The 24975-nt window shown below is 36.9% G+C and overlaps 1 protein-coding gene across 2 annotated transcripts in view; it reads left to right on the top strand.

Annotated features, from left to right (window-relative positions):
* The window catches only part of lekr1 (leucine, glutamate and lysine rich 1), a 119310-nt gene that overhangs the window by 36214 nt on the left and 58121 nt on the right, over positions 1-24975 (top strand). For both annotated transcript variants that reach the window (XM_051923591.1, XM_051923590.1), the window contains exons 5-6: positions 11538-11701; positions 19960-20145. In XM_051923591.1, the coding sequence (XP_051779551.1) occupies positions 11538-11701; positions 19960-20145 (350 nt within the window). The remainder of the gene's footprint in view (positions 1-11537; positions 11702-19959; positions 20146-24975) is intronic.

Below are 24975 nucleotides of genomic sequence, written 5' to 3'. Positions count from 1 at the left end.
AGTACTAAAAAATAAGCCCATGTCAATCTCAGCAGAACTGAGCACTGGAGAGTAACATACCTGGACGGGACACTAGGTTCCTCATTGAGTACACCCACGCACACTCACAGTAATAGTCACCTGATCAATTTTGAAGCACCAACTAGTGTTTCATGCATGTCTTTGGGACGAAATTGAAAACTTGAGTTCCCAGGGGAAAGTCTGCATAGACACGGGAAGAACATGCAAACATCACACACCACACAGACCTACTGTATTGTTTAGGGTTAGGAGGCAGCATGGACTAATGCATCACTGCAGTGCCAACAGGTATTAGCTAACAACACATCCATCAGGTTTTTAAACCCACTGTTGCAAGGGCTGTACCAACTAGACACGATTGCAAAGAAGGAAGCAACGCTAGGCAGGGTGCCAGAATAATCTTTAACCAGCTATGTTAAATTCAACACACACACACATACACCAGGCTTTCATTCATTTACTCTGTAATATAAAAATAAGTCTCTTAAACCTACTAGTTAGCTCAGTAGTTACTTGGTACAATCATTCAAAACCTGTAAATATACTAATAGAAAACAACCTAACTGTTATGCCAGTTGCTTTTATCCACAATGATTTGCTGTACTACAATATGAAGAATGTGTACCTGCTTTTTAAGTTTCAGTGCCTGCTGACAAACGGAAATATGGCCAGATACTAAGACAGGGTAGCTGGATCACTAGATGCACGTTTATCCAAGAAACTGTAGTGAGGGTCAGTATCGAAACTCTGAGAACGTTTGTCAAAGCTGAAGCACTAAATCATGGATGAAGTCAAAAGAAAAAAAGCCAGAAGTTAATTACGAAATGATGTGCTTTCAAAAAATGAATATGCAAAACCAACAACAAAGTTCAAAAGTGAGCCAATAATGAAGCCAATATTCAAAAAATGTACAACCTCCAAAAAGCCTGACCAAAACTGTCAATGGATTTCAAAGGTAAACTGCCACAAGTCATAAATTAAGAAACATCACCCAAAACATACGCAAATGGGAGTTGTTGTGAATTGACAATCTGAAAACATTCATCACTGAGACCACCACTAAAGTTGTTTAAAGTTTGGATCCGTAACTTTGGTAAATAAAGTGTAGCATCAGTGATATGGTGGTATTTTGTGACTTTTGGGAATAATGTCTCCAGCAACAATGCAACACTGACAAGTAATGATAATTCTAATGGCTTGTTATTCCATGTGCTTTTTAGATTTTTCTAAATTCCAGTTAATCTAGAAATAAATAGAAAAATAATAATAAATAGTAGAAAAATAATATGTTAAAAATTATAACTGTTTAATTTCCTTAGCTACTACTTGATTAATTAATATTGGGCAACTGTTAGAAGACTATGGAACATGTAATGCTTAAGTAGTATTCACCTTGGATTTTAAACTCCTTAAATACAGTACATTTATAAATGTTTTGGTTTAAGATAATACACTTCTCTAATTACATTTATGAACCATGTTCTTCTTTATATTTATTAAGGAACAGTTCTCTCGAACATTCCACTGGACCTTTGTCTTTTCTACATTTACCATTACGTGTTTTGCTTCCAAACTAGCTTCCCATTTTCATATCTTCATGGTCAATTCCAGTTAATTTATTTTCTTTCTTTCTTTCTTTCTTTCTTTCTTTCTTTCTTTCTTTCTTTCTTTCTTTCTTTCTTTCTTTCTTTCTTTCTTTCTTTCTTTCTTTCTTTCTTTCTTTCTTTCTTTCTTTCTTTCTTTCTTTCTTTCTTTCTTAATTCTATTGATTTTATTGTAATCGTTCCAAACAAATAGATCAATTTTTACAAAAAATAGGATTGAAAACAAATCAACCCCCACCCCTAAGAAAGAGAGCATGGCCAACGGAGTAAAACGTAAAGCTTGTAAAAATAAATAAGTTGATGAGTTTAATAGGTGGATAAAGATAAATGGAGAAGAAAAAGAAATGGGAAGAGAATCTACTTCCTCAGTGCTTTAAAAGCTTATTCTAAAATATTATTGATTAGATCCTGCCAGGTTCTGAAGAACTTCTGCACAGATCCTCTAAGTGAGAATTTGATTTTTTCCAATTTCAAATAATATAAAACATCAGTTACCCACTGACTTAAAAGAGGAGAGTTAGGATTCTTCCAGTTTAGCTAAGTAAGTCTCCGTGCCAATAGTGTAGTAAAGGCAATCACAGTTTTTTGTCCTTCTCCACTTTAAGTCCATCTGGAAGAACAAATTTTCTGCTATTAATACAAGATCACCAGAGTACAAGAGCTCCCATAGCAATCCATTATGCCCTTACCTGGTTCATCACCTTCATCACTATCACAAAAAGCAATGAACTCAAAACAGATGTCTCGTGCAGCTCCACCTTCACCCCAAAACTTTCACTGCCCCTATCTGTTGTTTTGAATCACCATTTGTGGCACACTATACAATTAAGAGTATTTCACTTAATTAAAAACAAAAAACTCATTTTATAATTTGAAAGCTTGCCTTTTCCAGCATGCACTTTTTATAGGTGGGACCAACCCTGTATTAGCAAACAAATTCATTAGAGGGCAGATGGACAAGCAAACACACACACTACATCAGTTTAGTTTTGCCGATCACTCACAATGTATGTCTTTGGACCTTGGGAAGAAAACAGCAATTCCTTTGCAGAAACCCCTATAAACATGTTAAGAACATTTAATCTCGAACCTGAAGGAGTCCCAGTCTGCTGTTGGGCCCAAGCCCGGGTACCCACTGCTCTAGTAAATAGAAGAAGCAGTTTTACTTTCAGTCTTGCAAGCCCCTGCCCTCACTGATGTCACGATTTGGGGTTTTAATATAAATAAAGTGAATTGCATCTGTCTTTCCACTAAGAAAGGCTCCTACTGTTATCTCTCTTCAGTCCCGTTACATAAGAGGAGACCCGTTCTATCAAAAGATCTCCATCTTCACCTCAGTCTCAGGTGGAGTCCTTGACTTGTGATAGGTAGGAATGAGCCTAACCACTTAATAAGCATCTCTGGTTTAGGGAGATAGGGTGACAAATTTGAACTTGCTAGTTGGGGGATTTGGGAGTGGTGGGAGTTAAACTCGGCTGTAACATTTATCCATTATCTTGCAAAAAGAATAAATGCATTGTTTCAAAGCCAACAGATTATTGTTTATTTTAGGCACCATGGCAACTACAAATAAGCTTTCATTTATAACATATGCCTTAAGATACTGCCACTCGAGGAAACCACAGTAATATTGCTTGGGACCAGTCCGCATTTTATTTTCCATGATTTATTGCTACTTTTAGACAGAGTTAATTGAAAATCTTTCTATTTTTGGTACATGAATTAGTGAAAATGTAGTCCTTAAATATATCATTGCATCATGCTGTTGCCTCAGAGCTACAGATAGTTGAGTTCAGTTCCAGAACTTGTTACTCTATGTGTAGGAATTCCACATGCTTTGTGTTTTTGTATGGTTACTCCAGTTTCCAAACTGACGACTGTAAGCGGGCCCATTATGAGTCAATGTGAGTGTGTGTGTGGCTTGTAATTGAACGGTGTCCCGTCAGTGCAGTGGTGCTCACAAAAGCTGCAGCTCCACGTGTTGCTTGTAATGATTAAAAACAAAACAGTTTCAGAAAACAGATGTAAGGTAAATGCTAAAGCTTTTTTAAACTCTTTTGTAGTTATTGAGCAATGTTCATTGCAGCCATATAATCTGTGAGTTTCTGTATGTGCTTGTGACCTAAAATGAGGCATTAGATGGACAGCCAGCTGTAGCCTATAAGCTATTGTTAGCTTGTAACCAAGCTTCAAAAATATTACAAATTATTGATGTTTTGCCACTGGAGGACTATCGGTAGTTAGGTTATGATAAACAAATGCATCATGCTTTACATTAAAAACTAGCAACAGATTAACATATTTGAAAGGTATTTATACCATTCTATTACTATTAGGTGGTATTAATTAAGATAAAACAGTCAGTAATATTGTCAGAGCAGTAACGGCGCACTGCACGATAACATGCAGTGAATACACTTGACTTGAGCATTCCTAGTTTTCATCTTCTTTCTCTGTACGTTTAGCATTCCTTTGTTCAGAGGTTGATGCGCTTGATACTTCCTGAGCAGCTCCTCTTTTCTCCACCCCAGTGGCCCACTTCTTCTCTTCTTTCATCGCCATCTTTTTGCGTTAAAAGTGATTAAGTCAGTGTTTGTGTTGCAATTACTTAGTACATTTTCTTTAATTTTTCACTTAAGCTGGCACTTTAGTCTTCAATCTGCCTCAAGAATGATTTAAGATATGAAGAGGTAGGGGAAGTGATGGTGAAGGTGGTAGGGATGAGGATGCTGGCCGCTGCCAAGAGTTGATTCTACAATAAAATAAAAATAAAAAGAGGAATAACCTTGGAGGTCAATCATCACCCTGAAAGTGGATGGTAGAGGTCACATAGTATATGTGTACCAAATTTCAGGTCAGTAGTTCAAACGGTTTGCGAGCTACAGGTGATTTAAAATCCTGGACAGACAAAAGAACAGCCACGGTAGCATATCTATACTAATAAAAGGCAAAGCCCTCACTGACTGACTCACTCACTCACTCACTCACTCATCACTAATTCTCCAACTTCCCATGTAGGTAGAAGGTTGAAATTTGGCAGGCTCATTCCTTACAGCTTACTTACAAAAGTTAGGCAGGTTTCATTTCGAAATTCTACGCGTAATGGTCATAACTGGAACCTCTTTTTTGTCCATATACTGTAATGGAGGAGGCGGAGTCGCGTATCGCATCATCACGCCTCCTACGTAATCACGTGAACTGAAAACAAGGAAGAGCCCCAAAGAGCGCTGAAGAAAACATTCTCCGTCAACCCCCACACTCCCCCCCGCCCTTCCGCACATCACGGCATTTTCGTTAATGAAGTGACGTAATACTCCAGCTCCACCTTCTTGACAAGTTCATTCACCAAATTATTTGTCAATTATATTTCACAGTAAGAATTTACAGCATGACTCAAACACGGGAACGAAGGTAAATGACGTTAATTGTTGAGTGTCTTTTAATACTGTGTAAGCATACATATTAACTCATGTGCAATTAAATGTGTGAATTTACGAGGTGATTTCTCAGGCTTAAAATCTCGCCTTTTATTAAAAAGGTAAATGCAAACTGTTTTCATTCTGAAGGGCACAAACCACGTTGGATTTCAGCCGTTAAACGCGCAAAAATGTCGGTACACCAGATAAATAAGCGCAACATATTATCAGTTGTATTGTATGCTTACAATATATATAGAAATGTGTTAATCGTTAACTAATAGTATGGGATGGTGTTTTTCGACTCAGCTACAGATGCCAATGGACACCAGAACTGCTTTGGAAAAATATGAACGCCTTGGGGCCGATCTTGAAGAAGGTAGCGCAGCGCCTTGATTTAAACGATTCCATGTCTTGGTGGGTTTGTGTAGCTTATTGTCAATATCTTTACACCTGTTTTTAAGACTTATTGACTGAAACAGGCTTTCAATAAAAAAGTTAGGGCTTTGCTACAGGATACACCCTCCACAAGTTAAGGAAGTAAAAATAAAGGTATATATTTCTGTTTTATTTAAACCTTTTAAGTTCGTATGCATAGCCCCATTTGGCTGTTTTAGTTTTTTTCTTTCTTCAGTAATATTTAATCTCCTTAAAGAAAAACAACATATGCATTTTACTTTTTTTGTATCTCTTTAGTAATATTTTAGTGTAAAAGGATAACCATTATTTAAACCTTTTATGTTACTTTATAAAGTTACTTTACACAATGTTGAAAAATTAATAAGAAAGCTACATATTTTGGCAGCTGCTGCTTTAATTTTCAATGAAATGAAAAAAGCTCTCCAAGAGAAAACCTCAATGAAGAAGAAACAGTATGCACTATCTAAAAAGGAGAAACCCTCATTTATAAAGGTTTGCTGCAGATGACTTAACTGAAAATAAATGAATAGTTCCTATGTGTATAATACATATTTATCTATTTGACTTATGCCTTTATTCCAGCAACTTGCAACATCTGAGGTACAATTTGTTACATTACTTTTGTTTTTTGCAGCACAGGCAGGTGAAGTGACTTCCTCAGGGTCACACAGTGGTGTCAGTACCAAGATTTGAACTGACAAGCTCCGGGTTTGCTGAAATATTACTGAAGAAAGAAAAAAAACGAAAACGGGCAAATGGGGCTATGCATACAAATGTCCATCCATCCATTATCCAACCCGCTATATCCTAAATACAGGAGCCGAAACCTGCCAACACAGGGCACAAGGCAGGAAACAAACCCCAGGCAAGGTGCCAGCCCACCGCAGGGCGCACACACACACACCCACACACCAGGGACAATTTAGAATCGCCAATGCACCTAACCTGCATGTCTTTGGATTGTGGGAGGAAACCGGAGTACCCGGAGGAAACCCAGACAGACACGGGGAGAACATTCAAACTCCACGCAGGGAAGTGAACCCGGGTCTCCTAACTGGCACCTTTCACTGCGCCACCATGCCGCCCGCATACAAACTTAAAACGTTTAAATAAAACAGAAATATATACCTTTATTTTTACTTCTTTAACTTGTGGAGGGTGTATCCTGTAGCAAAGCCCTAAGTTTTTTCATGAAAGCCCCTTTCAGTCAATAAGCCTTAAAAACAGGTGTAAAGCTAAACTTGCAGCACCGCTATTCAATTACACTTGCCTAACGCCTCTCCTAAGGGGAGATACTGTGGAATCTGGGCATCAGTCAAAGCACCAATCACAGGCCCGATTAGAAAGCAGGAAGCTGTGATTTGTCGTCTCCCTCCCATGTAACAATCACAGCCCGTGTTACAACACACTATGTATGTATGTGTATATGTATATATGTATATGTGTGTGTGTATGTATGTGTGTATATATATGTTGATATGTGTATATATATATATGTATATATATGTGGATGTGTATATGTATATATATATATATATATATGTATATATGTGTATATGTAGATATATGTATATGTAGATATGTATATATATATATGTATATATGTATATATATGTTTACATAACCTCTTTAACACACTACTTCTCCGCTGCGAAGCGCGGGTATTTTGCTAGTTATATATAAAGATTAATGTCTAAGTGATTTATTGCTAGCTCTCACCATGATTCTGTATAATTTTAAGTGCACATAGTTTCTGTGCATATTGATGTCCAGTCATGCAGGTCGCATTCATATAAAACAATTAAGCTTCTCAATAGGAAGATCAAAATTATGCAGTGATTATTTGCATGTAATTCATTTGGAAAATCAGATCTGAAAGTAATTGAGACATGGCAGGCACACCAGGATGCGCATGCTTGACCTCATAACCTAGCGCATTCTTTTCTGCTGTCAAGCTACTGTAAAGTCTGGCTGAATTGCACGTCTTTAAGCAATCTTTTCAAGCGAGCCATGCACAGGTTATGACAAAGGGGAAGTTTGAAATGCTTCAACCTCAGGTTATCACGCTATGACAGTTGCATGGTTCCATATAAATTCTAAAATACGATAGACAGCAGGCTTTCAAAAAAAGTAGATAGGCACATGTTTTTAAAGTATTCCTCACCTTTATGCATTTTCAAAAAGATTAAGAAAAATGCCAGTGTCATAAAAAATATAAAGGTAAATTTGAAAATGTAATGTGTTATAACTTGGAATTTTTAAATATGGCAATTACAGGTAAAGCATAGAAAGCACCAATAGAATCAGTAATCTTCTGTTTGTTTTGTTTTTTTTAAATGTATAAATTTAGAAAATCATAATGTTCTTTCTCATTATGGAATATTTCATACTGGTCAAGGGAAAAATAATAGAATATTTTAAGATTACATATTTTTGTGAATTAAATCAATTCCATATTGCAACACAATGGAATATGTAAATGTTCAAGGGCAGGGTATTTTTAAACTCACTTTGTGAAGGATAATGTTTCAGTAACACGGCCCATTTTCTTGTTTATTTTATAAGAATATGAAATACAGACGTAGCAGTCCAAAAGAATAAACCACTTGGGTAAAGATGCCGCACAACTATTTTAAAAACAGAAGATTTCCCAAAGTTACAACTCCTTAATTAAAAAAATATATTCCTGCATGCTTAAGCTTCTCAGTTCTTATTTCTATCATTTATGGTTGGCATAACAAGAATTTTACTTCTTTTCAAAAGAACTGCAATGACAAAGACACCTCAAAACGCTGGCATGGAACTCAGAAGAAGTTACATCAGCAGCAAAGGGCACCTGTTGGTGAGAAGCACAAAAGTACCTATGTGTCATGATGGCGTTGCATTCATTAGTCTGATGCTGAAGACTAAACAACAAAGCCAACTTTAAATCAGCTGTGTGCAAATTGTAATTGAAGGAGTGCACAGTCAGTTTACAGTTCAAAAGAAGTCTGTTGAGGGCAGAACACCTTAGCCTGTTACTGTACACAAGCCATTTACTAAATTTGGCAAACCACTTTTATGTGCAGAGGATCCAGGCAAATAAGGGTGGTTGGATGAATCAGTCTTCATTTCTATCTTTAACATCAAACGTTTGCATATGGCACACTGCAAAATAAGGATACCTTGTTTAGGTCTATGGTTTCCGTGGCCACAAATGATGTGGGGTGAATTTTTTCTTTTAAATTTTTATTAGTTTTATCAATTTTATGAAGTCACGTTACATTGAGTGAGACACAGAACAAACAAGAATTCAATCAGTAATAATTCCACATATACTGTATCTTAGTTCCATATTAAATCAAACTAAATTGATATCAGCTTCCCTTTCCTGCTGAGTGTGTACAAAAAAATCCACTATATAATAGACCTTCCTGTATGCTGAGACATCAAAAATGCTTAACTGAGGCTCACCTTAATTATTTTAGTAGAATATTAATGATTCTTGGAAAAATCTGGAAAGCTTTGGACCGTTCCTTGCAGAGAAAATGTAATCTTTTTTTAATTAAGATGCCTTTTTCTCACTGAGTTATGGAGGGTGAAATTGGATTCTTCAAATGGGCTAACATAAGACGACAAGTGAGTAACATAATGCGAGATATCACAGTAGATTTTATGTTAGTGTTGTCTCATCTGGTGTTACTTCCAAATGCATGTGAAAATTGCTATTAGATGGTGTTTTGAGTAATTGTAAATCCAAAACTATCTGACAAAAATATTTTACCCAATATGACTTTAATGTAGATTATTCCCAAAACATACTGTATATCATAACAAGGTAGACATTTAATGACATCATTCATAATTCTAATCTCTTTAATATATTTTAGATAATTTAAGTTGACATAGGTGCATGCGAGAGTTCTCAGCATTACCTTCAATCATCTATTGCTACACTCTTTGAAGTAAATTGAAGGAGCCTTCAAAGACTGCTTGTATTCTCACCATTGTTAGATAGTATAATTTCAACTATAGTTACTGATGGGGAATTAGGAAAGCTGAGTAGGTTTCTTCTAACAATATTTCTGATTTGCACATAGTAAAAGTAGTTTGTTACTGAGAGACTATATTTGAGACATAACTATTTTAAAGGTACATACAATATATGTTGTTAATGGAGAGAGCTCTCTACAGGTCCAGATTCTTCTTCAGTTACATTAAATATATAGGTTAAAGATGGCTGTAATATGCTTATTAGGCATAAGAGAAACTAACATTAACACCCTGGTCTTAAAGTGGCTTTTAAATTGGCATCATATTTTGATCAAATGATGTGGCACTGAATTACTGGTAAATTGGTGACAGATAATAATGGCATTAGTCCAGAGGAAAGCATATGGAGAAGAGTTTGAGTGGGTTATCTTTTACATGGTTAACCAAGTAGGTGTAGTTTCATTACCTGTGGCTTCCTTACATAGTCGCAAATCGTGAATATTTGGGACGCTGTAATAATTTTGAAAGTTACATGGTGCCATGCTCCCGTCTTTAAGGCTGTACACTTGGTTTATACTGTATATATATATATATATATATATATATATATATATATATGTATATATAATATACAGTCATATGAAAAAGTTTGGGAACCCCTCTTAATTCTTTGGATTTTTGTTTATCACTGGCTGAGCTTTCAAAGTAGCAATTTCCTTTTAATATATATATATATATATATATATATATATATATATATATTGTGACAAATAGAGGCATTGTCGACCCCTTGAACCCTCAGACCAGACGTCAGACACCAGATAAAAGTCCAATAATAATATTTATTATTATACATAAGTGCACAAAGCACCCTCCTCTCCACAATACTCAATAAATCCGCAAACAATAATCAATCCTCCACTCCCAGACGCTTAGCCACCCTGCTTCCCAACTCAGCTCGTCCGTCTGGGATTTCCCAGAGTCCTTTATAGTCTGTGACCCGGAAATGTTTCTGTCCCTCAGAACATGTGACTTTCTATCACTTCTGGGTCAGGTAAAAACTTCTTTTCTTCATCAGCCCGGAAGCACTTTATTTCTTCCAACTATGTGATTAGGATTTACTTCCGGGCTGTATGGAAAATAAACTGGTCTGTGTCTCCCTGCAGCATCCCCTGGCGGCTCCGACGTTATCCAGCAGGGCTGTGTATTAAAACTCCATAGTCCATGATGCCCTGCTGAAATTCGGAGCATCTCCACGTTGCAAGGAGGGCTCCATCTAGTGGCCTGGGGTATTGGCTGGGATGAATGGCCGGCCATATCCCACAATATATATATATATATATAGCTTTATATATATATATATATATTTTGAAGGCATGTAAGGGCCCTGTGTTCTATGATTTGTCTTATCATTGGTATCTCTGCCTGTTTATTGACTAGGCAGACAAATGTTCCAGCTGAAAATGACACTTCTATGCAGTCGAGCTGAACGTAAACACTTAAGTCACATCATGAGAAACGGTGACTCACAACAGAAGACAGTGATGAATGGAAAAGCTAAGGGTAAAGGGAAGACGGTAAGGAGGAAGGGAGAAATCTGATAAATAGTATTATCAGGAGGAGGATGAGTGAGAGCAATAAAGACATTGTAATTGACAGAAAAGCCCAGGCAAAATTCAGCTCTTTGGGTCACCACAGGGTACAAAGTGCCAACAGCTTCTACAACAACAACCCAAAATGTATTCCATAACAACAGAGCATAATATGACAAAAATGCTGCCCTTGCTTATCAGATCTTTACAACCATTCGTAAGGAACTTTGCAAGCAGTGTTATTAAGGTCAGTGTTAATAATGCTGGGATTTTATGAATTCAGAAACAGATAACCAGGTCACAAAATGAAAGATATAACTCAATTCACAGATGTGCCCTTTATAGGATCTTCAAAGTACTTGTGTCATTGAATGTATTGTGAATATGGTGACAATAGTCTAATGTGAACAAGGCACTGAAAACATTTCACCAGTCTGGAACAAAATTCTTGAAAAAGGATTATTTTATTTCCTTTTATAACTCTTCATTGTATCTGTGTTTCTAATTCACAGGAGAAAATGTACGTTGCAGAATGCTGTTTTAAAAAATACAATGCGTTTCCTGCAATTAACAAAGAAGGAGCTTTTAACAACAAGATCTACTGTGGCCTGTTTCCCCAAACTCTGGAGAGAGTTTGCCAAAGAAGTGACAAACCGGAGCAAAGATGCAATGGCTGGTAAGCACAATAGAGAAATAGTTCAAAGATTTAAGTCCTAGGAGACTGAGACCAGCATTGGCTGGATAATGTGGAGAGCTGCTGGATCTTGGCATCTGTGTAAAAATGACCAGCGTAATTGCCAATTTGGATAAGAGTGTTGCTTGGCTTTAAAAATTTACTGTGGGTTATCTTTGGAGTGAGCATGGATCGATGTGCATTCATTTTGTGACATTGGCAATAAAATCTGTTAAATCGGTGAGAGAAAGGGAACGGACTACACTGTATGTCAATTAAGAAACCATTATTGAATAATCACCTTTTGAAATCATCATATTAAAAGATTTTTTTATATGGCAATTTAAACAAGGTGCTTTTTAATAATGATAGGCAGGCAGTGTGATATAGTGCCTTAACTATAATGCTACTGGATCAATTTGCACCTCCAAGCATCATATCAATGTAGTTAATTATTGTGATTTTTCATTATGTGAAGCTACAGGTACATACATCACTTAAACTGGATGTACTTCAATTGTAAAAATATATTTAAACAAGTGTATAAAATCCTGATCTCATAAATAACTAAAAATGTTGAACAAATGCTATAATGATAGTAATAGTCAATCAGGGCAGTATGGTGGCATGATAGATAGGTAGGTAGCTCTCCCGCTTTACGAATCCAGAACAACATATCGACTGAATAGCTCCCCTCAGGTGTGCTAGGTGTGAAGGTTTTAAAACAGAAATGTGGTGTCACAAATGTTCTGTTTTTTTAGCATGGAAATAACCCATACCCATTTCTTTCCTTTTTAAAAATTTACCATTGCCTAATGTTTAGAAATGTTTTTTTATAAAAAGCACTTGATCAAAGGGAACATTTGGATGTATGTGGAGTCTGTCTGTCCTAAAGACAAGGATGGTAGCACTGATCCACTTTCACTGGCAAGCAGCTAACACAGAAATGATAAGACTGGATTGAGGGCTTTTTTAAGAACATGTACAGCATTGTTTTGCAGGTATTTATTCATTCAGACTTTATTTTCATGCTATTTCTAACATGAAAACATAAATCTTTAAATTTAGTTTTTACTCTCTGTTGGTTTACTGTTAGCTTTGTCATACTCTAGCAAAATCCCAAAGGTATGGTTTCTATGTATACTTATAACAACAGATCAGTCATCATCCTCATATGAAACAGTTTAGGTCTGGCAAAGCTATGATATCATTTTGCCAATGTGCACTTGATTAGGTTATGTCTGATATATAAAAAGCATAACATATAGCTCATTACCGAACTGCAATTAGACAAGCAGAAATGTACTAAATTAAGAAGTGTAATTTATTATGCTGCTCCTGATGTCTTTAAATATCAATGGGATGTCATGATGAAACAAGCAATAAATAGGGCAGTCAGAGAATGATTAAACACTCATTTGTTGTGCAACTTTGGCTGGACATGCAGGTAAGAATTTCACTGTATTCCACACATGTGACAAGAAAACTTGGAAGTGCAAATTAAATTAGTCACGTTATCTGTGTTATAGGAAGCACACAACCAAGTGATAATACTTTGGAATACTACTTTTTTTACATTTTCAAAATAAAGCAAATCACATTAACTGATTTATAAAGCTGTTTGTGACAGTGTAATTTGTCTATATATAAAATATTCACTCATCCATTTTCCATTCATATCTTCCCTGGTGTAGACTGTACAGATCCAGAGCATACCTTTTTCTCTGAATAAGTATCTCTGTAATGGAAAGAAGGCAATGGTGACTTGATCAGTACGGAGTGACCAATCAATCTGTCTTTGGAATGTTTGAGGAAGTAGATGTGTATGTTTGGTGAACATGTGGACTTCACACAGTATACTATTCACGCTAGGGATGTTGCATAACAACCTAGTGAGTCGCTAACAACTATTAAGTAGAGCATCAAATAGTGATTCATCCGTTTTATAACACTCAATCCCTCAAAGAGTCATGTGGCAGAGCCTAGCACAGCACTATTGGAGGGAAAGTAGTATCTTACCCTGGCTGGAGCTCCAGTCCAATGTGTGTGTTTAGGATGTACAAGAAAATCTATAGAACATAATATTCTTAGACCTGCTGAGGGCTGGAGCCTGGGCACAAACCAGGAAACGGCCCTGAACAGGCCACCAGTTCCTGCATATTGGGACGGCTATGGATATGATTAGTTTACTTTTGGGCTACGACTCTTATCATGATTGCAGTAATGCTGCATAAGCAGTTAAATCTAGGAGTATAAGTAACATTAATAACTACTTGCTTCTAAATATTAAAATCCAATGGTTTTTCAATGGTATGTGTGATAAAGAATTACTTGTAATATACTAGCAAAATGCTGAGTTACATGGGAATTCCAGATATAATGGTCCCAAAAGTTCTACGTTTGTTATCCTAGAGGCCAACTTTACATATTGTTGTTCAATGACCAATGCAGCTTAGAATTCCTGATGGGTAGAAGCTACACAGTGATGCTGATGGGAAAAGCTACAAGCCAGCTAACTTAAATGGCATATAAACAAATTTGATAGCTCTATCAAAATGATTTTTTTTTTCAGAATAATCAGCCATGCCTTCTCTGAAAAGTTTCAAAAAACCTGCTTGTTTTATATGCCCTAGGAATGAAATGCCCCATTCACTGCATGCGAGTGCCTTCATTATTGGAGAGAGATAGATACAAAAATGAACGTGTGTCATTTCATCTCATTTCACGTCCATTTATTTTACATTGTCCCCTTCACAAAGAGAATGATGATGTGCAATCAAACCTTTTGAATATTTCTCAGTATTCTTGCATATTATGGGCAAATTGTGCTCATCTATGTTTTACTGTATATATTATATGTTAGTTAAATTATGGTGTGCTTGACTTATATTGATCTAGAATGTAGTTTATAAATGTCTGGATTACATTTGATTTGTTAAATTTTAATTGAGTGGTCTCTTTGCCATTGTTCCGAAAGATCATTAAGGGATAAGTTCTATGAATTTTTTTAATACTATGTAGATGCCATCTGAATCTTAATCCACACTAGCCAGTGTTCCACCTCAGGGACCAAGTGAAAGATGAGGGAAATTAGATATTGCTACTAATGAATGTTGTGCCAGCTAATGTGAAATGGTCTGAAAGATCTGTAGCTCAGATGCCCACCACCTATTCTTTTTTCCAAACTGACCACCCTGGGTTGATTATTAGCATAGAGTGCTAGAGAGCTATTACTCTGAAGGCAGCTAACAAGAAGATTCAAGTTTCTTTCTGTAATAAAACAAAGGAATTCTTTCTTACAAACAAAAAGAAATAACAAGGGTAATTCTGAGCACTGTCATTGTTTTTTTCTAACCCAAAGGAATTAAGCCCCATTGTTGACAGGAAAAAAAACTGAAGGAGCTATTTACCAAAATCCTAATATATAAGTGGAGATAAAACAATAAATGAAAGAGCAAAAGTCAAAACCAAAAAACAGAAAATGAGAAATTCTAATTGCACTTGTCCACTGATTGAATCCTTATCACGGACAAATAAGCTTGCTCTGTTGTACTGTAATATTTCATATAGTATCAGGAAGGTGGTCCCTAGAAACCAGACACGATTCCATAGCAACCTATTGGATGTCCATAGCTGCTTTCAAAATGGTGATGCTATTGTAGTTCATTTTTACATGAAAAGAAATTCTCAAACAAAGAAATAAAGTCATATATTAAAGCTGCGAAATTAAAATTTTAAAGGATAAAATTCTGGTAAAATAAAAAAAATATATTGAAGCACAAAGAATCTTCTAAGCAGTCTAAACAAGTGTCCACATTCCAAAGGCCTTTTTTGAATTGAAGACAGGACTCAAAAAGTGACTCCTAAGAGTTTTTAGGTTTTCTGTTTATGTTCACGTGGATTACTCCAGAAGTAACTATTCAACAATATTTTAGCAATGTTTTACACATTTTGAGCAAGCTACTGGATAACAGACATATGCATTATGCAACATGAGTAATGGTAAATTTTTATTTCTTTTTTCCATGGATGCTTTTCACATCATTTGTCATCGTACAGCACTGGTCATTATTGATTTCTGTTATGTCATAATCTTCTTTCTCTCCATTCTGCACGAAAACACAAGATTAATTATTTCTCGGCCACCACTACAAAGTACCTGGGGTAAGTAAAATAAAAAAAAAAATATTTTTAGGTAGAGTGTTCCTTTAATAGTTTAAAAAGTGCAAATACATTATCAATATAGAGACCTGTACACAGTCTCTAGCATCTTCCATAGAGTGAAGACAGCTTAGGTTAAATGAGGCTGAAGTTGGTGGTTATCAGGTGTAGAGGCGACAGATAAAAGCCTTTCTGCCTTAAAGCACATCTTTCATTGGTTTTATATCTTCAGTGAATGCTTAACCACTGGATTGCAGATTGACTCAACTTAATTACTGTTGACTGGAGCACAGAGCAGAGCATACAATGAAGATTTAGAACAGGATTTCCTTTCCATTGCTAACCAGGCAGGTGTAAGTTCATGGACTTCTGCCAGTTTCCAATATTTTATTGTGTGAATATTTACAGCCAAGTAGTGGAACTGAAAAGTAGTGCCATGTTAATGTCTGCTTTAGATTTCTATAGAGTCACCTTTTTGAGATGTAACTCTATTGAGTTCCAGATAAATGATGTTATAACTGAGTCTATCTTCTTAAAGAATGATTTGTTGATGCCTGTGGGGAAACTCTGAAAGAGGTATAGGAGCTTTGTGAGGATATTCATATTATAACATTTATTCTCCTGGCTACAGTAAGATGGAGGATGGATGATCCATTAGCATTTTTTTTGATGTTTTCTATCTTACAACAAAAATTATGTTTAATGAGATCGTCATGTTTCCTTGTAAAAATTACTCTCAGGCATTTAAACTGTTTTGATACAATCAGCAAAAACGTATCCAGCCTACTCTGACATTCCACAAACTTCATTGTGAAAAGCATCCTTTTATTCAAACTAATTTTTAATCCAGAATTCTTATGCAGTTTTAGTGTGTGACTTTGCACCTTTCAGTATACAAGTTGAAGGAAGGCCCTGTGACTAATCGTATGCACTAAACTGAGGTTTTACATCAGGTGGCAAAATCATATCACAAATTCATACAGATTTCTAGTTCCATATTGGGTTTATTTGTACTTACATGCAATCTCAAACCCACTGATCCTAATATCATCTAGTATAAGAACTCAAAGGAAGTTTCCTCATGTATAGTCCTAAGAACATTTTCACTTTGTGTGTTAGAAATTGCCATTTTTCAGCATAAACTGTCAGAAGCATGCAACAATATTGCAGCAGTTAAGGCTAGGATGACATTAATGTTTTCACAAGTTGCCTATTTTGCCATCATACTTAGAAATCAAGAGTCACCTGTTAAAGACTCTTCCAAAATATTCAGCCTGTGTGAATTTTCATAGCAACTTGGCACATGGCACTGGAAGGTTGGGCTAATCTTTAATGTTAACCTTTACATGAACAATTATGAGCTACCTGTCTTTCAGCTTTTGTGGTTTTGAAAACAGAGACGCTATCAATCACCCTGGTAGGCAGGTTATGGAACAGCAACAGCTGGTTTCTTTACATTAATTATGCACACACATTATCAAATATGCTGACAGACATGTTGAGGCCTCACAAGCAGGAACAGAAGTGATCCAACGCCCTGACTAGGTGCCAGGATTCATGCAACGTGATACTCCTTTAATTTGTTATGAGAGCCAGGAGACTTACACTGCACCTGGGAAAGTATAAAGGTGTCTTGAAATATCCCAGCTTAAAGTTACATGCTGTATGACAAACTGCGGCATTTACCATATTGCTAAGGAAGGGTGCACACATTCAATGGGAATTCAAGAAATCAGTTTTAGCTGATTGCGCACGCTTATTAGGCAGGGAGCAGTCCTACAAGGAATACTAGTCCATCATACATAAATACACGAACATTCATAACAGCCCAGTTTAGAGATGTCGATCAATCTAATGGACATGTCTAAGGGATGTGGAAGATGCCAGAGAAAACTCATGTGGATACAGGAGAACATTCCAACATCACACAGATGTATATAAATGCATTGAGCACCAGATAAGCGGCTCACGGCTGAGTTGGATTCAGTTGGGTTATGAGTTGGAACTTTAAATTTTGAGGTTATATTCCTTTCCTGGAAAAGAGTGCCACGTTCACTGAAGGAATGGGATGAATAACTGTCATAAGGGGAGGAGTTCAGGTACCTTGAGATCTTGTTCATAAGCTATGGAAGAGTTATTTGTAAGATTGAGTGACAAATTGGTGCAGCTGCAGTTTTGTAAACTATTGTACTAGACCGTAGTGATAAAGTAGGAACTGCTGTAAGTCTGTGTATGATTATGTTAATTTCCTGGTCAGTCTATAGCTTCATATGTATGAGCTTTATGTAGTGTCTAAAAGAATGAGAGTGTGAGTACATGTGGGTAAAATGAGGGTCCTGTAAATGGCTGGATCATACTCTGTGATAAGGTGAGATGCTCAATACAGGGTGATATTGAAGTTAAACTGCTGTCCTTCATATTTGAGGAAAATCTGTAGAGGTAGTTTGGGAATGTACTATAGTAAGGATGTCACAAACACCCATAGGAGATGTGAAAAGTATGACACACTGTGACAAGAGAAAGACTGACACAAGACACATTGTAGGAATTATACAGTATCTCCAGCCACCACAAAAAAACCTCACATTGGTTCCATTCCATCTTGACTAGTGTGGTGCTGAGGTGTCATCTGTTGCATGGCTGCACTCAGGTCCTAATCTGGGATCCTGAGTTGATTTGTCATGTAGTGGGTACAGCAATGTGCTGTATCAGTGCGTATACCTAACCTCTCCTCTCCTATCCCAATTATTCTGTGAGCATCTCGGTATTCCTTTCTGGGGATAAATTTGTTGGCCTGATCAGCACTGCATTGCTACCGCAATCCTCGCGAACAAAAGGAGAAAGAATATGATAATGATGATGAAAAAAACAGAAGAAAAAACGTAAACAATAAATAATAACAATCATCACCATCATCATGTCAAACAACTATTATATGGTGAATTTGATAATAAGGTAAAATGATATGCTATTAAGAATGATGAAAAGGTTGGTTCAAAATACAAGATAACTCGGGGGCATAATATAAATAATAAAATAAATAAATTATGAATCAAGAAATTATTACATAATTAATAAAATAAGGTCATTAATTGGCTGTTGAGGTACATTAATTCATTAGATAGATAGATAGATAGATAGATAGATAGATAGATAGATAGATAGATAGATAGATAGATAGATAGATAGATAGATAGGATTTTTTAAATAGAAGGTTTTACAAAATGAATTTATTGTTCTAGTTGTTTTTGTCCTTTTTTTAGCCCATCTAATACAATTCTATGACACTAGAACTCACATAATAAATACCCATATTAATTGTTACACCTTTTTGATATATTTAAAATTAATTTGATGTATTAGGCATGCCTTAATTAGATTCACAAAGGCTAATCTACGGTTCATTAATCTCTTATTTTAAATTTACAGTTGTCCTCTTCAATATCATTTTTCATATGTGTAATTTATGGTTAGGCAAATATTTAATTTAAGCTTTCTTCATTAGCTATACATTTCAGGTTCAAGGGTGCTAAAAGCAGAGTGTTTTACTGATTATGGAATTCATTAGAATGCCATGGAGTAGTGGGTTTGAATCCCATGCTTATGTCCAGACTGCTAAAATATTTGTGTTTATGACAAACTAATTTGCAGTGTAGCCAGTGTTGATTTCCTTGGTGTTGTGTTCACCAAGGGAGCACCCTTAACCTAGAAAAAAGTCTCTTTTAAGCAAGCATTTGCTGAATTTGCCTATCCATTATTTGAAAAATCCTTCTTTAGCCCAGGGTCACAGAGAGCTGGAGCCCACCCCAGCTACTGAGGATCCAATCTTAAATGAGATGTCAGTCAATGTTATGTCACACTCATTCATAACATTGGCATGTAACCTGACAGAATGTCTTTGGATTATGAAAGGGGACCAGAGACTAATGCAAACACTCAAAAGCAAGTAAACTTCACAACAAAAGCATCCCAACCAGACACTGAAGTGAGATCCAAGCACTGTGAAACGTCAATAGTACACATTGAAATGCTAATGCATTGCCATTATTTGCTGAGGTTTCAACACTAATTCAGTTATTTTTTTTTCTCTTCTCTCACAGAGCTCACTTCATTAGAAAGAGCTGTGGGTATCTCTCAAAGCGAAGTTGTGCGCCTTCGGGAACAGGTGAATGATTTACAATCAGTGTCAGCAGCAGCGGAGTTGAAATCTCAACAGGTCCAGGACTTAGTCCAGAGAGAATCAGAACTGCAAAACAAATGCCATGAAATGCAAAAACAAATCCTAGGTAGGAGACTTTTTTTCTTGTTTTAATAATACAGCTCAATAGTTGAATTGTTTTTTGTTAGTCTGTGGTAAATAAATAAACTGAGCACTATTTTGGGGAAGATGTGATAATTAGTGTACAGAAGAAACCAGTCAGTGTTTACCAACTTTTTATTTCAAGTCTGTAATCATCTTAATAAACCTTCTTAGGTTACTAGTGAGAGAAATTTGGATTGTTACATTCAGGCACATTATACTGTTACCGTATATTTCAAAATGTATTCTCAAATTATGCTTTTTATTATTTATCTGTTTATTTAATTGTATCAAGGGTCTCCCGCCATCTCCACGTAACAGCCTAGTCAGTGGCACCATCATATGTAAAGGTTTGTACGGTTATTTTTGTTATGTGTACTGAGTACAGTGAAATTTTTACTTGCAAGTGCTAATCAACATACAACATGTCATTACTTTCCAGCATCACAATTAGTAAGAATAACAGCTTTTGTTGATGAGACAACTAGAATTACGTTCCAATAGGCAGCGAATGTATGTAGCGCAGAGGGAGAATGGGTGTCATGAAAGGTTAAAGTGGATTTGAAAGCAGTATATGCCATAATAAAGTAGCACGTGTGTATCAGGACTCTACACTCCAGTGACACAGGCATAAAAAGATATTCAGCCAAGGGAGGTTCTCTTTTCAGAAATAGACTATTAATGTAAGAGCCCAATGGAAGCTGACATAAGTTATGTAGAGAAACAGAAGGGCTACAGTCAATACAGCTTTTCTTACATTGTCATTGTTAACCAACAGCCCAATCAATCTCCACTTCTGTCAATGAAATCTGTTGAAATCAGTTCAATAAGTTTTTTTGTATAAGAATCATGACCGAGTAAAGGAACATATTTTCCAATATAATACAACATCAATATAAAACTAATAACTCCAAAGTGAATCATAGGGCGTATGAGAACATGAGGGCAATGATTAAGAAGGATATTAGGGAGGTTAAAAGACAGTTGGAGAGGAATATAGCAGATAAAGCGAAAGAAGACCCAAAGAGATTCATTCATTATTTTAGTAGTAAAAGAACAGTGAAAGAGGAGGTGAAGTGCATCAGAAATAGTAAAAGGGAAATAAAAGATACAGACAGTGAAACAGCAGACACTCTAAACTTGCATTTTTCTGAGGTCTTCACAAGTAAGGAAGTGGATATCCTCCCAGCGGTAAATGGGACTACTAAGGAGGTACTGAAGGATTTGGAAATTGTAGAGAGAGAAGTACTGCTCAGATTAAATAGGCTGAAATCAAACAGATCACCAGATAATATTTGCCCTCAAGTTGTTAAGGAGGCTAGAGAGTATATATATATATATAAACCCTTGACACATATTTTTAGCACTGGAGGGATTTTGAATGATTGGAAAATGGCAAATATTATCCCATTATAAAAAAAGGGTGACTGGGCAGATCCAAGCAACTATAGGCCAGTAAGCTTAACATGCATCACAGGAAAATTAATGGAAGGAATTATTAAGGATATGATTGAGCAGCTCATAGCCAGTACAGAAGTTTTTCTGAACAGTCAGCAGAGATTCAGAAGAGGGAGGTTGTGTTTTACTAATATGCTGAAATTCTATGAGGAAGCAACTATAGGATACTAGGGGGCTCCGCCCCCTGCTCGCTTCGCTCGCCAACCCCTGGTCCTGGGTAACCCGAAATACATTTGAAAGAGATTACTGTCTGTCTCGGTAATTGTTACATTTGTATCATGTCCACTGTCACGATATCTGTAGGTGTATGTAATAGCGTTGTAGGCGCTTGCATTCATTGATTTTATCCAGGTAGCTCCGTTAGTCGAGCTGTATTGTTTTGGAGCCGTGACCGTGTCTCCATTAGTTATACGTTGTTTACCGTTAGTAATATGGATATTTGCACTTACTGTTAATACGGAGCGTTTTCTGTCGTTGTACTGTTAGTAATGCATCACTGTAATGTGATTCACATATGCTGTGTATTTTGGACGTGTGAGGATGCCGTATGTTTAATACGGAGCGTTCGTTTATTCTTATTACTCATCTGGTGTCGAGCCTGTGTTTTCTGTGGTTGTACTGTTAATATTGTATTACTGTAATGTGATTCACATATGTTGTGTTGCACTAACTGTTAAAATCACTTATTTACGTTAGTTGAGCTCTTTCGTTTCTGAGCCGTGGCTACTTCGCTTGCGGTGTATAGGCGCATGTGCCCTCCGTACTATCTCGGGTGTGACTATGCTGTGTTTTGTGGACATTTGGGGACTCCGTACTTTCTCTGGTTTGACTGTGGGGCGGGACGCCGAAGTCTCTTCTGTTTGTGTTTTCCGTGAGTACATATAGTATTGAATTACTGTAATTTGATTCACATATGCTGTGGAGTTCGGATCTTTGGGGCTTCTGTACTATCTCGGGTTATTGCCTGCGGTGCTTTAGACGCGTGTTATAGGCGCCTGCACCTTCCGTACTATGTCGGGTTTGACTATGCTGTGTTGTGTGGACGTGTAGGGTATTGTACTCTCTTATTGTATCTCCGTCAGTCGAGCTCTTTCTTTTTGGAGCCGTGCCTGCTTTGCTTGCGGCATTTGAGACGCGCATTGTAGACGCTTGCGTTCATTGATTTTATCCAGGTAGCTCCGTTAGTCGAGCTGTATCGTTTTGGAGCCGTGACTGTGCCTCCATTAGTTATACGTTGTTTACCGTTAGTAATATGGATATTTGCACTTACTGTTAATACAGAGCATTTTCTGTGGTTGTACTGTTAGTAATGCATCACTGTGATGTGATTCACATATGCTGTGTAGTTTGGACGAGTGAGGATGCCGTATGTTTAATACGGATCGTTCGTTTATTCTTATTACCCATCTGGTGTCGAGCCTGTGTTTTCTGTGGTTGTACTGTTAATATTGTATTACTGTAATGTGATTCACATATGTTGTGGAGTCCGGATATTTGGGGCTTTTGTACCATCTCGGGTTTTTGCTTGCGGTGTTTTAGACGCGCGTGGACCATACTGTAATGTGCTTAATATTGTATTACTGTAATGTGATTCACATATGTTGTGGAGTCCGGATCTGTGGGGTTTCTGTACTATCTCGTGTTTATGCTTGCGGTGTGTTAGAAGCGCGTGGACCATGCTGTGTAGTGTGGACATTTAGTTCAGAAGCGCGTTGTAGGCGCCTGCGCCTTTCGTACTTTCCCGTGCCTTCCGTACTATCTTTGTGGACCTGTGGGGCCTCCGTAGCCTCTTCCGTTTGACTCTGGGGTGCAGCGCAGAATCCTCTTTTTGGTGTGGCTGTGTCGTTAGTCGTTAGCTATGGGCGCGTTGTTGCTTCATGTCTTATTCACGTTAGTTGAGCTCTTTCGTTTTTGGGCTGTGACTCCTTCGTTCATGTTGGATCAGACTTCGCTTGCGGTTTATGAGACGCGCGCTGTAGGCGCCTGCGCACTATGTCTCCTGGTCCCATCGCCGTGTACCTGCGTCCATGCCTTCCGGTTTACCATTCTTGGTTAGTAATATGGATGATCAAAGTGGAGCATATGATATTATTTATCTTGACTTTCAGAAAGCATTTGATAAGGTGCCACATGAGAGATTGGGTATCAAATTAAAAGAAGTGGGAGTACAGGGTAATGTTTTTAGATGGGCACAGAATTGGCTCAGACACAGGAAGCAGAGGTTGATGGTGCAAGGAACCTCTTCAGAATTGACTGATGTTAAGAATGTTGTTCCTCAGGGGTCAGCGCTAGGACCACTGCCACTTTTAATATATATAAATGATTTAGATAGGAATATAAGTAACAAGCTGGTTTAAGTTTGCAGATTATACCAAGATAGGTGGATTGGCAGATCATTTGGAATCTGTTAAATCTTAACAGAAGGACTAGGTCAGCATCCAGGCTTGAGTAGATTTGTGGCAGATCAAATTTAATGTCAGAAAATGGAAGTAAAAATGTTAGGTTTGAGTACACAATGGGAGGTCTGAAAATTGAGAGTACACCAGATGAGAAGGATTTAGGAGTCTTCGTGGATTCTAAGCTATCAACTTCCAGAGTGTTCAGAAGCCATTAAGAAGGCTAACAGAATGTTAGGTTATATGTTACAATGTGTAGAGCACAAGTCCAAGGAGGTTATGCTAAAGCTTTATAACGCACTAGTGAGGCCTCATATGGAGTACTCTGTGTAGTTTTGGTCTCCAGACTACAAAAAGACATAACAGAGCTAGATATGGTCCAGAGAAGAGCGACTAGGCTGATTCCAGGGCTACAGGGGTTGAATTATGAGGAAAGATTAAAAGAGCTGAGCCTATACAGTTTAAGCAAAAGAAGATTAAGAGGTGACATGACTGAAGTGTTTACAATTATGAAGGGAATTAATACAGTAGATTGAGACTGTTATTTTAAAATGAGTTCATCAAGAACACGGGGACACAGTTGGAAACTTGTTAAGGGTAAATTTCGCACAAACATTAGGAAGTTTTTCTTTACAAACAGAACCATAGACACTTGGAATAAGCTACCAAGTAGCATGGTAGACAGTAAGACTTTAGGAAATTTCAAAACTAGACTTAATGTTTTTATAGAAGAATTAAGTGGATAGGACTAGTGAGCTTTGTTGGGCTGAATGGCCTCTTCTCGTGTAGATTTTTCTAATGTTCTAATAATAAGAAGGGACAATTGTAGCAGTCTAAAAAACACAAACACTTTCTGCTCTTGACAAATCAAAATTGTGGATGACTTATGCAAATTAGATGACCAGGCTCCCTTGAGGCCATCCTGCCAGCTGTGTTCCATGTAAGTTTTAACACTTCTGTGG

This window comes from Erpetoichthys calabaricus, chromosome 2, assembly GCF_900747795.2.
Source record: "Erpetoichthys calabaricus chromosome 2, fErpCal1.3, whole genome shotgun sequence".
Lineage (NCBI taxonomy): Eukaryota > Metazoa > Chordata > Cladistia > Polypteriformes > Polypteridae > Erpetoichthys > Erpetoichthys calabaricus.
The sequence above is the reverse complement of the archived record's forward strand: the minus strand, read 5'-3'. Positions and strand labels throughout refer to the sequence as shown.